At 35.4% G+C, this 14,354-nt stretch overlaps 1 protein-coding gene across 1 annotated transcript in view; it reads right to left on the reverse strand.

Annotated features, from left to right (window-relative positions):
• GPM6A (glycoprotein M6A) overlaps positions 1–12,880 on the reverse strand; it is a 112,402-nt gene extending 99,522 nt beyond the window's left edge. The window contains exon 1 of the mRNA XM_058803090.1: positions 12,345–12,880. Coding sequence (XP_058659073.1) covers positions 12,345–12,381 — 37 coding nt within the window. The 5' untranslated portion in view covers positions 12,382–12,880. The remainder of the gene's footprint in view (positions 1–12,344) is intronic.
• Positions 12,881–14,354: the final 1,474 nt, after the last annotated feature.

Raw genomic sequence — 14,354 nt, forward strand, 5'->3', positions numbered from 1 at the left:
TGGAGTCAAAAAAAAAAAAAAAAAAAAAAAAAGAGTAAAATGAATAAATCAAAACAGACAAGCAGGAATAATTGTGTATTAGAAGGTAACTCCCCAGGCAGGGACCTAGCTAGTTTGCTCTCAGGAAAGTGTATTTCAGCTCTTTGGTTGTGTATAATGTTCAAAAAACACACCCACCAACAGCTAGCTACAGGTTCTTTAAAGTCTTGAAATCCACATATTACAATCACTAAATCCATTCAGTGGTGTCCAAACTGGATTTTAAAAGTTCATACTGTGAAGAATTATGTAACAAAGTAGATGCACTCGTCTAGAAGGGGATATGACATGTAACAAAGGAAAGATATCTGCTGGAAGTGCAGACAATACAGATGGCATAGACATGTAACAGATCAAAATGAAAAAATATTAACAGTAAAAGTCCCCATTAGATAAATGCAGCCATAAAGCAGATAAAAGAGCCCAAATGTCCTTAACAGGTTCCCCTGTGTCTTAAATATTTGATGAATGTACCAGATGGGGAGGGGGGAGAAAAATATCTTGTCTGAACCACAAGCATAAACACAGCTGACCTAAAAGACCTACCCACCAATAGATTATAATTACTCCAGTCTATTCACTAGTGAACAATGTTCATATATCTAGAATAATTTGGAGAAATTGCAAGATAACATCTTTGAGAAAAGGTAGCCTCCATATGCTGCCGAACAGCTGAAACTAATTTTGATTTTCTGGCCTTTGTGCCACATGTCATGGGTGTGGTTGAAGTATACATGTTTTACTGAATTCTTAAGATCATCACAGTGATGAGCATCCTTTTTTATTAATTTTATCTATATTAATAAAGTGGTATCATAAAAATAGAAGATACACAAATTCTACATGTATCTGAATATAGTATCTTTTTTCCCTTTAAAATGTTTAACAGCACAGTTAATATGGTAAAAATCTCAGGAAAAAATGCATAGTGCTCAGACAGAGTCCAGAACCTTTTAATAAAAGAAAACCTTGTAAAAGATGTCCAGTTCAGAGGGATTTATTAAATCTTCTCCATTCTACCCAAAAATACAGGCAAATAACCAACATGCTGGTCCAGACCTACATTCAAAGATCACCTATATTTTGTTACAAGAGGACAGCAAGAGGAAAAACACCAGTGTTAGTCTTGCACTAGAAGCAAGAATTTAATGAAAATAAACTCCCAGATAATCTTAGAAAGCAGACCATGTTGCAGAAAAAAAAGGTAAAAAGAAGGTCACTAGTAGCCTGCCTTGGGAAAAATTCCATCTGCACAGCAAATTTGATGATCATCTTGGCTTAAGTATGTGAACAGGACACACAGCAAATTGTTCAATACCACTAGAAGGTCCAGTATACCCTGCCCACAAGTAAATCCAAATTCTACTAATTCAAAAGAAGACTACAAACAAAAACCTTTAAAAAAAAGGATCTAGGAAGAATATGATTTTTTCAAAAACTGCTGACAGCCACAGGAGACCGAAAGCATATTAATCGTAGTAATAACATATGATACAAACAAAAAAAAAAACCCTTCAGCTGATAAGAAAACTCCTTTCAACCTTCCTTCCAGTTTCCTCTCAAACCCTTTTAAATTGCATAATCATATCTTCTCACAGATATCCTGCCAAAAACCTGACAGCAACATGCAAATTACTCCATGGCATTGTTAGGTCTTAATCTTACATACTCATGTGCTTCCTTTTTGCTTATATTGGTATAAAACCAATGGGATTACCCACAGTGCATGGCATCAAAGATGTACATTTAGATGCACAGAATACTCTTAGTTGGAAGGGACCCACAAGGATCATCAAGTTCAGTTCTTAAGTAAATGGCCCACACAGGGATTGAACCACAACCTCAGTGATTGTCTTCGCAAAATCAGAGCTTTGGTCATTGATTGTTCAGATTTCCAGATTTACTGATGTCTGCAATTTTTGGAAGCAATGAAGGGCCATACGTGCACTTACAGCAAATCTTAGTATTTTCTACAACATTGGTAGGCAGTGTGGATAAAAGGGATCCTTAATGCTTTAGCAGAATTATGAGTTTTCCAGCAAAATTAGGAAGCATATATAAGTAGCAAATATAAGGTAGCAAACTGAAGTCAAGACTAAATAGTAGACATGTTTTGTGACTCAGAGGAGTAGATGTCAAGCTGATTATGAACAAGACACTCTTTTAATCTAGTTCAACCATCTAGTTAAGTAACATGGCAATAAGACTCCTGACTACCAGGAGAACTGCAAAGACAACCTGCAGGTGTTTCCAAGGAACTGCAATCTGCTACTAAGAGGAAAGGTGGGGGAAATCATGGTTATGTTTATTTATAATGTCAAAAGTGTATGTTGGTCAGAAGCAGTGGTTAGTGAGTCAGTAAAAAATTAGAAGGCTGAGAAATTCTCTGAAGATAATTGTACTGCTGTATTGAAATGCCACAACAAATAGGAAAAGCATTTTATATATCTAATATACTCAGACTAATTAATACTAAAGTAAATCACTGTATTTGTGTCAATCAGCTAGAAACATAAATTCCTTTTCTATATGGGACTGGTTTATCAACAAATCATGAACAAAGGAAAACCATTTTAAGCAGGAAGCATTTCACACTAAAGCTACTCAGTTTAAAAATCAATAACACAATGTTCAATAATATAATTGAATACCTTCATGACCAGCACAGTGGCTAGTAGTCAATGGTCCCTTTCTCAAGGCAATTTCAGACATTTACTTTCATCCCCAGTTATGCATATTGAGTTACTATTTACAATGACTCATCACCCCATTACTCCCATAAGCTCAAGTACATGTTCTTTATTGGTTATAATGTTTTTGAAAAACACTATCATTTAGAGTTTATAAGTTCTTTCATATACAGATTTCAAAATATTATTTTATTTTACTATCATGATCATTATCAGTAAAATTAAAAATTATTTCTGTGGTCAGTTAAGGTTTTCCACAATGGATTAATCCAGCAGATAGGCTGTATTTGGGCTCACTGCACCCAGTATCAGATACTGCATCCTCTCCTACTGCAGCTGCCTGGCCAGTTTAACACTACACTCAGATAAGGCACAGAAGAATTTTTCTGGTCCAAGTGACAGCAGCACATTCATCTCAGCCATTCCCCACCTCCTCCTTTGGAAAGGGAGCAAATCAAACAAACATCTCAGAGAACAGATCCCAACTCCAAGCTGTGTCATGAACATGGTAAATAAATTATGCAGGAAAATGTGACTGGAAATAAATTTTCATCACAGAGGTTGCAGAACAAGCAGACCAGCAAAGAGCAAGGAGTTGCTGAATATATATCACTTAGTACATATAAACTAAGACACATTATGGTTTCTAAGTGGCAAAAGGCAAGGATTAATTTGCTGGACAGGTTAAGGTAATTTTACCTGCTCTATCACCATTCACTAACAAGGAAAGCAATCCTCAACTGAATGACTTCACTGTTACTTAGATAACTCACAAATGTTCCCAAAGCATTCATGGTACTGACAGTAACTTTCCCTGTCTCAGAGCTGAAAATCTTTTGAAGGTTGTATGATGTGAGATGAGTCATAAAAAAGACTGGGTAAAAGAGACTGGGAACAAACAATGTGGCAGATGGAAGCAGAACACAACAGGGTGTATGTAATAGCTTTCTTCAGGAGACATGAGAGTCAGAGAGCTTTGTGCCATCCAAGCATAGGAATAAGTACTCAGTTTGGATGGGTTTCCTCATCTCACCCTGCAGTACCAACCAAAACCATGGCATCAGAACCTCAGGATCTACTCCTGAATAAAAATAAGCAAAACTACATTCTTAGCTATGGTCAAAATCTCCTCACTTGAGAACTGCAAAGATATACTCCAAGCTCTTCACATAGTTGTTTTCTAAATGCTTTTAAATAGATTCAAAGTTATGCCAGGTGCTCACAATGGCATGTATCTTAATAGAGTAAGAGATGATTTGGTAGGAGAGCAGGGGGTGGGAGGCTTTGACAAACTACATAAAGTGATTCACCAGTAGCAGAGGGTGCCACTACACTGTGGAGCCTCCTACACTGGCTGCATCGGCTTGCTAAGCAAGGGGGTGCAATACCAGCTCCCTTAACCAGATAAACTAGGCCAACAGGCCAATTGTGATAACTCTTTTCTGTGAATGTGAAGTGGTATACTTTCCTTTTCCAACTAACAGAATCTTTCCTATCTCTCATCACTTTAAGATCAAACTAGACTTACTCTCCCTTTGCCCTCACTTGTAGTCTTAAATAGCTAGAAACTGGCCCCCGTTACAATATTACCATAGTAATTTTATGGTATTATTAGTAGCCATGAACATAGTTGCTGTTTTACTTGCGGGAGAAAAATGTGCTTAAAATAATTGTTCACTATTTAAAAAAGATAATTCAAATGTATGCTTCTATTAACTTATGAAAAACATACATGTTCTTTCAACTCTAATATAATTTTCCACCATAGTTTAGTAGTGGACTTGTCAGTGCTAGGGTTATGGTTGGTTCGGATGACCTCAGAGGTCTGTTTTGCCGTAAATGATCATATGATTCCCCTATTACCGTATCAATTTCAGACTTCTGAAGCCTCCAAAGGTATTTCAAATTCTGCTGCTTATTCCTTTCTTCTTCCGTTCATATTGCCTCTCTTGAACCTCTATCAGCACAATCATCAATCATCTCTACTTTTTTCTCATTGTGCCTTCGTGCAGAGCAATTCCTGCCTAATCACTTAGCTATGCTACTACTCTCTTCCTTTAGATTCCTCCTTAATGTCCAATTTTGCCTGTATAAAATCATTCTTCTGCAACCTGAGAAGTAGGATGTGACCAGCTATGACTTAATTAATAAACATCCAGCACTTGTCATCTTCTATTACATGTTCCCAGAAGAGATTTTAAAATGCTGCAGAATTTAATTTCCATGTCTTCCAGGCATGGAAAAGTAAAAGCAAAAGAAAGAAAAGAAAGTGCTTTCACAGAAAAATGAAAAGCAGGACAACAATCAAAAAGAGCTACTTTTTTTCTTTTTTCTTAAGATGAATTTAAAAAAAAAAAAAAACAACTGCACTCAGGGTACAGATAGGAAGATACTGAAAAGTGAGGGGAAAAAATATTTTTGCCTTAAGTTTATTTTAAAATTAGTAGTACCTTAGTACTCTAGTAGTACTTAGTAGAGATTTGCAGTAGTGCCTTTCTGCAAATCTCATACACCAAAAATGTAGCAAATGCATTTTTGTTGGTCTAGTTTTGTACCAGAACCTCAGTGAATGCACTGCTCAATTTAAAAATTGATACTAAATGTATTGTGATATTCCTTTGCTGAATAATTGTATTGTTATCACTACTGTGGAAAAAAAAATGGAAACTTTCACTATGTGAACCAAATAAAAAAGTCCTCAGAAACTGTCCAAGTGCAAATATAAGGTGCATTACAAATGTAAAAAGAAGAGTAATGCTTGCATTTAGTAGTTGCATTTCAGCAACTGTTATTTGAAAAAATGTTGTTCCAGATGGCTGAAGTATAAATTTTGGAAGGAGTACTGAACTCCCACACGATAACTAGTAAGAAGGATATGAAAATTTTAGAGGGGGAAAAAAGTAAAAGACAAAAATTAGCCTTCTTGGGACTAATGCATTGAAGCACAAGTGTTACCATGGACAAGCTAAGAGAATACATAAGCCATTTTTTTGTGTCAGTGGTGTTCCTCCATAAGACCCTAGAGCACATGTACACACTAGTTCCCAGTTTTGTTAATTCCTACTTGGTGTGTACCTTTGACTCTCTCAATTTTGATGCTCTGAGTTTGATCCCTCTGCAGCTGAGAAAATGACAAGACTGATTCCTCATTCCTTGCACAGTGGAACTCAAGTCTCTCTAACTCCTCACTCCCACATGAGAAAGATTTGTGCCAGCACATCAATGTGGGACTTGCTGCCTGTCTCAGAAATTGGCCATGTGATAAGATATTAGCAGGAATTTTGCATTTTAGTCACTTGAATTGGCTGAAAATTCTCCTGAAATAGAATTGACAAACAGAATATTAACTGACAAAGTATTTCATCTAAGTTCAATATTCACCTTTGCCTTTTTTACATTCTGTTTTTAATGGCTATCAGGTGCCTATATTCTTCATGGATTTTATAAAATCATTCACAGTGTTTAAAATATGAGGCAAAACAGCCCAAAAACATGGTTGGTTTTTTTATCATTTTCTACTCAGTCCTCCATATAAAACCACTAGGAGGAAACAGCATACTCTCACCTATGTATCTGGAGAAAAAAAATAGGTAAAAACGATTTTGTCAAGAAAGCAAACATTATGGTTATGTGAGGCCAGTACCATTTCCTCCATTCTTCCATGTTGAATTTTAGTGCAGTGGCAGGCTACTTAAAACAGGTTACAAAGTCACATTGCCAAATTGTTTCAGGTGCTGATCAGAAATTAATGCACAGTCACAATCTAAAATGAAAATAATTTGTATGTTAAGTATAACAATCTCTCAATCCTTCTCCATAAGGAACCTAACCACTCAGCTGAATCAAATTTAATTTTGCTGCCTCTACAGTATTGTTCTTCATATTTCCTATTTTTAGAGTAATTGGAAACCCAGAATAGCCCTTTTTCCCCAAAGGTGAGCCTTTACTTTCACAAACTGTCAAAAAAGCTCCTTATAAATTCATATTGCTATTTTGATGTGGTATTTTTTCACTAATTGTTGTAAATCAATAATTTAAAATACATTCAACACTTTTTTCCTATGCATTTACATCTCCTATGAAAAATCATTTTAATATAGCTTATTTATGAAATTGACATCCAAGTGTCAAAATAACCATGAAGACTTAAATTTTCACACATTGAATTGAGGATTCACTCTGCCTTGGGGCAGTTGGAATGTTTTTTGCCCTGAAAGAGTGTATATAAAATTATAATTAAGTCCTTTAATGCTGGATTTTCATGCCTAGGACTAGTATAATGTTAAGCCTGTAAGAAATACAAAGTTTTCTGCTATTAATAGAGACATTCAATGTTAAAGATTAAATAAGCAAGCAAGACTAAATTTATTTACATCATTATCTTAGAATAAAAGCTTAATGTATTGAATAATAACACATTCAAATTACAGCTCCACGAGTCAGGGCTCCTTATGTAAGAATATTAAGTAAGGTAGCCCAGAGTTAGTACATAAAGGAGAATAACTCTTACAGTATTAGAACAATTACCTTCATATTGACTGTTATTCCATTTTTCCTTAATAAACCATATTGATTGACTACTAAGGAATACTAAGCAGGAAATACAGTGAGATAGTTTGTCAAGATGCTGAAATTTATTTCCATATTTAGCATTGATTACAGAGGAAATTTATTTACTCTGGTAGTGACTTTGTAACTGTTAAGTGAGTATTTAATCTGACGTTCTTATTATAACACACATACCTTTAAGGACAGGAAACAATAAACATGATGAAAGTTAAGACCATTCCACTCTCAAGCAACTTGCAAAAATCCAATCTGAACACAAGCTTGGGAACTAAGCCTACTACGTTGAAAAGATATTCCCAAAGTAAATAGAGATTGACCTCTGCTCACCATGTTTTCTTTAAGAATCAAGCACTACAAATCCAGATTTGTATGGAGAATATCGCCCACAAATGTCCGCTCCTTGCTACTCATAAGGCCAAATTTAAACACTATTTCCAAGTTCCTTTTGAATGCTAACAACATAAAAAGGATCTAACTGAAGATACAAGCATGACTGTCATTCAGTGTGGCATTTACACCAAAGAACAAAAAATAACTCCTCTGCTTTATTTACAAGTATTGTCACCAAACAAAATCAAACTGCAAAATACTGGGATTTCCTCACTCTTATTTTAACCAACTTTGCAACAACATTCAAAACAGAAGGAAAATAATTCTCTCTTAGAGGTAAATATGAAGATTTAGAAGACTAACTTAGAAAGGATGTCAGCAGTGTTTGGACTGTTTGGTTGTTGGTATTTCTTAATATGAAATAAAACACATAATTTTCATTCATAATTTTAATTTCATTTCACTTCTCTGTACTATCCTACTAAGTCAGTCTGCCATTTTCCAAAGAGTACTGAAGTAAGAAGAAACAATTTACCCTCTCATGTCTGAAGAAGTAGAGGCTGTGTGTACATTTTACTGATAGCATCCTAGTCTCCTTATGATTTTCTTCCAACATTCTGCTTAAAGCTCTCCTTTACTGGTATGCTGTGACAACAAATGCAAAAAGTCTGATAATAGGCTGCAGATCCACTTATATTGCTAATGCAGGCCAAACATTATTTTCTGGCATTCAATCATTTGTAGTCACAATAATACTACTTTTTTTTTTTTTTTTTTTTTTTTTTTTTTTTTTTTTTTTTTTTTTTTTTTTGCTATCCTACTGGTGAAATCTTAACTGCATCAGCTATACTACAGCCAAGTTAAGTGAAATCAGTCTCTTCCTCCTGTTTGCTGCTCTATAAACACATGATGCTCCATTCATTCCCAAGAGTTTATTTTACATAGGAATTCAAACTGCAAAATGCAGTTATGGTTGAATCATTAAAAAAGTAAAATTCATCTTCCAATTAGTGCAAATGGTATGGTTTACTGTGCTCCAGAACTTCTCTCTTTTTTTCTGAAACAGACTGTGGTGAGAATAATCTTTCACTCCCCTGTACCAAGTTCCTTACAGTGCAAAAAATTACCGTACCTGCCCTCTGAAAAGTTCTTGATTGGGATGAATAACTGGGGCTGGGGACACCATTGCAGTCTTAGTGCTATCTCAGAGAGAAGACCTGAAATGCAGGGACTGAAAATATACCTTTTTCCACATCATAAAGCTATCCGTTTGACATCATTGTCTTTCAAACACTGGCAGCTGAGACCTACCACTGCCACATGCAATTTATGCATGAGGTTTTCAAAATTAGCATGCATCCCTGAAGACATCAGTGAAATTTCCGCCTTTTAGTGGACCTGATATTTTTTGAAAAATAAACCCAGTTTCGTCACCCTGGGTTTTCCAGACAGTAAATCTGCAGTTAAATGTCTTAGTATGTTTGAAGTCTAGGATGTAGCATAATGTCAGTTTTACAGAAATTGTGAACAAGTTGGTATTTCTGAGATGTTATGGCTTTTTACCTTCTAGAATATATTTTAGTGTTAATTTACTTCGTATTTGAGACGGACTTCCTACACACTTTCAGTTCTTGAACAGCTAGCGATACTTGCCGAGCAAATACCTTTGAAACCTCCTCCCCAACCTTTACTGAGTTCCCAGCAAAGGGGAAAAAAATAGGGTGGAGGGGGCACAACAAGTCTTCCAGAATTTTAAAACAGGAATTTTATGAATAGAAACTATTCTTGGTTTCAATTTTTACAGCCTTATATTTGAAAATTGCTGGGCAACAGCCTTATCTCATTTAACCATATTAAAGGTAGTGATGCCAGTATGAAAACACATTTTCTGCAGCCAATAGAAAGAAAATGGGGAGGGGAGAAGATGAACTGTATTTTGAAGTGTTTCTAATAATTCATTACTTTCAGAAAAAAAAAAAAAAGGATGTATTTCCCTGCTTTTAATTTTCCAAGATACAGGCATAAAGAAATCATAAGTACTAAATATTAGCATGCTGAGAGACTGTGGCAAAAGGCCATTATTTGGAGCCACTGTGTTAAGAATTATGTTTGCACTTAAGAATATCTTATTTGATAAAATTCTCAGAAATAAAGGCTTCCAAATCTGCTAGAGCTATCTTGGTCGTATTTATGAAACGCATCAATATGAAGTTATTCACTTCCATCATGGCTGCTAGCAAGACGTAATGCTGTTCAGTGGGAGGTTCAAAGCATCTGCTGTGAAAAGCACAGGAGCCGATAAGCAGTGACAATTTATACTCCCATTGATTTTGTATAAATCACAAAAGAGAAAGAAACATTTTCATTCGAGATGGCAGAAGGATGAAAAATAGAATATATGAATTACCATATATCTGAAACACTACAATTAGCAAAATTGGTCTGGATGACCTGGAACTATCCTGTGGATATCAATTAAACACACAGCAGATAGATAGATCACACTAAATGAAAGCAAAAAGACCCTAGACACTATGAAAGAGAACTATCATGTCGTACTAGTACCAGTCAATATTTTTCAAGTGCAAAATGCAAAACTTAAGGAGATCCAGGGCTTCATAATCATCCCTATACTTCCCTATCATACAGTCAAGCACCTTCGAAAATTCAAAACTGAAAATATTTTTTTAATTTTCCTCCTGAATTGCAAATTTTCTTGAAGCTCTAAATATATTCTTAAAGTTGTCATAACCCAACAGGGGAACACAACATCTTGAAATGACAAGTTCACAGGTGTGGTGACAGAAACTAAGCAGCATCCCCTTTCACACCAATAAGGAAAAATACATATGATATGTGAGCTTTTATCATTCTTGTGCCACTGTCTGTGACAACAGCTGGGTACCACTAAAGGGGAAAAAGGCTGAACACATGGCATTTTAAATGGGGGTGGGGGGTAAGTAGTGTTAGCTGTTGTAATCACACTATTAATCACACCATTTTGAGTGGCTATTGGTCAGTCAACTGCTTATCATATGAACAATGAGGACACAGTTTATCAATAACAAATTCTTTCAATATAAAAAAAATCAATTTTTTCTGTGTGTTTTCTTTTTCCCCCGTGGTTTTTTTTTTCCCCTCTCCCTAATAAGAATTTAGGGATTTTGAATTTCACACTGTTTCTTCAGGCAACATCATTTGGTAGCAATGACATATTTTGATTTCTTGGTCACACAGTTCAATTTACTAGTTTTAAGAAGCAAAAGAATGCATTTCAGAAATTTTTAAAAAAGCATATGTTCTATTTCTAAGTGTAAAGTACTCTAAAAAAATTGAATCATAGAGTAAAGGTATTGATTTTTACCTTCAGGAAAAAAACCACACCAAACCAAAACAAAACAGAAAAACTGACCTGTCCTGTACTTTTCTATTCTAGCTTTCATTTGATACAAATGATAAAATTCAACTGAAGAAACTGCTATAATCAAGTACTAATGGACTTATTTATAAAAATAAGTGTGTATACACATGGAGCACATATACCCTCTTTTAATGTTGTCATGACTATATACTGTGCATCTAGATCAAGACCATAAACAATTCAAAGCTGCATTCTGTCTAAATGGGTCACTTATAATGAGAAAGCCTGACATTTACATGTAAGAAGCAGATTGATCAGGGAGCAGAAAAACAGAATATGGCATCAGTGGAGAAAAATATGCCTTTACAGGCAATTTATGCTAAATTATTTGGCAACTTCCTATATCCTCCTCAAAGAATAGAAGTGAATTAAAAAAATGTAAAATGAAAGGAATAAAAATATAACACAGCAAATATTCACTAGGATTACCCTTTGTGCTTGCAGTACAGAAAAATTAAAAGAGCCTTGGTTCCTGTCAGTACTGTTATGTCTCTTGTACAGAATAACACTTAAGTGAAAAGACTGAAACCACTGTGTCTCCCAAAGATCCACACATTAATTAATTGTCCACAATCTCTTTAAATTGGACTTTGAAGTGCTAACATCTCCCATAACATTCAGTTGTTTTCATTCAGAAGCCGTGGAACAGAAATGCTCTGAACATGCTGTGTACGTCTTGCTAAAGCAATTTCAGCTGCAGCCTGCAAAATTAATTTCTGCAAATCTATGCCATTCAAATATTGGAACGATAGCAAGTCTGCTGCAACACATTACAAAACCAAAGTGGCAAAAAGGCAGAGGGAAATTTCAGTACTGCCTAATACATACAAAATATACCCCAGGTCTTTGTTCAGATGGGATTCTCATTCAAGGTGTAAATACTGGTTACATTGTTAGATATCCAACTGCAACTAGCTCCAAATATTGTGTGAGTAGCTCTCTCATAGTTCACTCTAGGCTCCCTTGACCCAGCTAGACAAGCGTGAAAACGTGAAGTAAATGAACATTAACAAAGACTAGTCTGCAAAGCAGGCTGCATTAAATGCTCGCAACATTATTCGTACAGATGCAAAATTTGCTAGATTCTTTTTATGCTAGATATCAGCTGGAAGTCACTCTTTTAATGCTATGTGCTAATGCAGAGAAAAAAATGAAGTAAATAATATGAAAATAATATGTCTTTCCCCATCTGCCACATACAGAGATTCCCCAACCTTACAGCACGCTGCTAAGGCAAATAAAGAACAGCAAAATAATTATCTCCATGCAAAGAAAAAGCAATTTTAACACAATACCTTTCTGTGTTTGTCCCTCTTCCATATTCTCTTCCATGGCTACCTTTCTTCACTAGAAACAGCTACAGAGAATTAATCAAAAGCTGCAGTCAGATGTAGGAAAAAGTGTGGATTTTTTTTTCCCTGGGAAGCTCCAACGGCAGAGGCTAAGGCAAGTCCTCAGAGCTTAGCTAAGGCTCCCTCACTCTCCTTGTTTGCTTGGAGACAGGCTGTCAAGTGTAATTTCATTCAAATTACTCTTCCGTGAAGATTATCAATTTTTCTTCTCAAAGCTGCCCATTGTGTACCACTGTAAGCAGGTATTCAAATGAACAGCCTGTGAATTTTGGGGGGAAATTTGGTCTGAGCCCTTACAGCAATGACACCGATTCATAAGCCTCACTTTGCATATAAAATGGAGTAAAGAAATCGAGGTTTGTATTGAAATCTGTGTTTAAATTGGAAACAGGCTGTACTGAAAACAGATGGAGGAGTGTCCTCCTAAGGGAAAGCAGACCACCAACCCATAATTCCCCCTATTTGCTACTGAAGTGGGAAAGCCCAAATGCCTGTGGGTTCTTTATGCTGTATTACTTGTCTTTCTCTCTCTCTCTCTCTCCCCCCGCCTCTCCCCCTCCTCCCGTATCAGCACATTTAAGAATAAAATGACTCTTCATTTCTCTTCTTCTCATATATCTGTATCATCAGGAACTAACCACAAATATACACTATTGCCCTAACAGTATTCTAAAAAATATCTTTATAGCAATACAATTTTGCGTGTATGTATATGTGTTTACACACACAGGCACAATTCAACACAAGACAATAATCATTGCAAATTTTATGTACTGTACACATCCTCATTGTCACAGTAAACATGAATTTAGAGGCAGTTCAGAGGTTTAAAGCAGTTCTTGCATCAATTCTTTATCTGATTCCTCATATCTCAAATTAGCTTTCTTCAAAGCTCTTTTAAAATAACCGGATCTTAAAATGGTGAAGCACCACATGTGGGTATGTACACAAGGAAGCACATACAGACACATACACTTCTAGGAGTTTGTTCTGGGAAAACATAGGTTAAATACACCGTGAGGGCACCTACTAATTTGGGGAGCTCTGCAGTCTGATTTGGAATGCAAATTGGACGCTGCAGTCTAGCAATAAATTAGCATTTTTGTACCTTTGTCTACAGAGTAATATTTCATCATTTTAAGACTTCCATTATTTCACCAAAAGTGCAAACTGAACACAATTTCAATTTTTCTTTGCAGGTTTAACTTCTCATCCTTCTAGGGGAAGTGACTAAAACTTAAACAAAAATAAATACTACTATGGCTGAAAACTCCTATTAACATATGATAAATAGCTCATCCATTTACTTTATGCTATCTAAATACATTGGCTTAGTTCTGCCTTCTGAGCCACAAAAAAAAAAAAAAAAAAGTTGTTTACTTTGCCTGGTTGGGTTTTGTTTGGGATTTTGTTTAGGGAGGGGCTTGGGGGGGGCGGGGGGAGTTATTGTTGGGGTTTTTGTTGTTTTTTACCCTGTCTGCATATAAATCTGTAAAAAAACTGTTTGCATCAGAATAATTATCATGTATGAAGTTAAATGCATTTATATAATTAACTGAATCATTATTTGAAAATCAACACATTTCCTATCTTTTTTTTTCCCTTTTAATTCATGTTTGTAGGGCTCTATTTTTTGGAATAACTGAAAAAAACTTATCAGTTGTTTTACTTCTCAGATCTAATTGATCATTTAAAAATCAACACTTTGAGAAGATCTATACATATAGAAGTGCTCCAAGCACCATAGGATGTAAGCGGTTCTCATCTTTTTAGGAATTATTCTTTTAGACAGGTTTTTAGGAGAGACATATTTCCTTTAAAACAGATCTCCTGTGTAAGTCTCCTCTGCTATTCTTTCTCTTCAAAACCTTTTCTTAGATAAGCATTAACAAATCTTCATATTTCAAAGACAGTCTGGCAAAGATTTTACCTAGTCTGGCAAATTGCTTCTAA

This window comes from Ammospiza caudacuta, chromosome 4 (assembly GCF_027887145.1).
Source record: "Ammospiza caudacuta isolate bAmmCau1 chromosome 4, bAmmCau1.pri, whole genome shotgun sequence".
NCBI lineage: Eukaryota > Metazoa > Chordata > Aves > Passeriformes > Passerellidae > Ammospiza > Ammospiza caudacuta.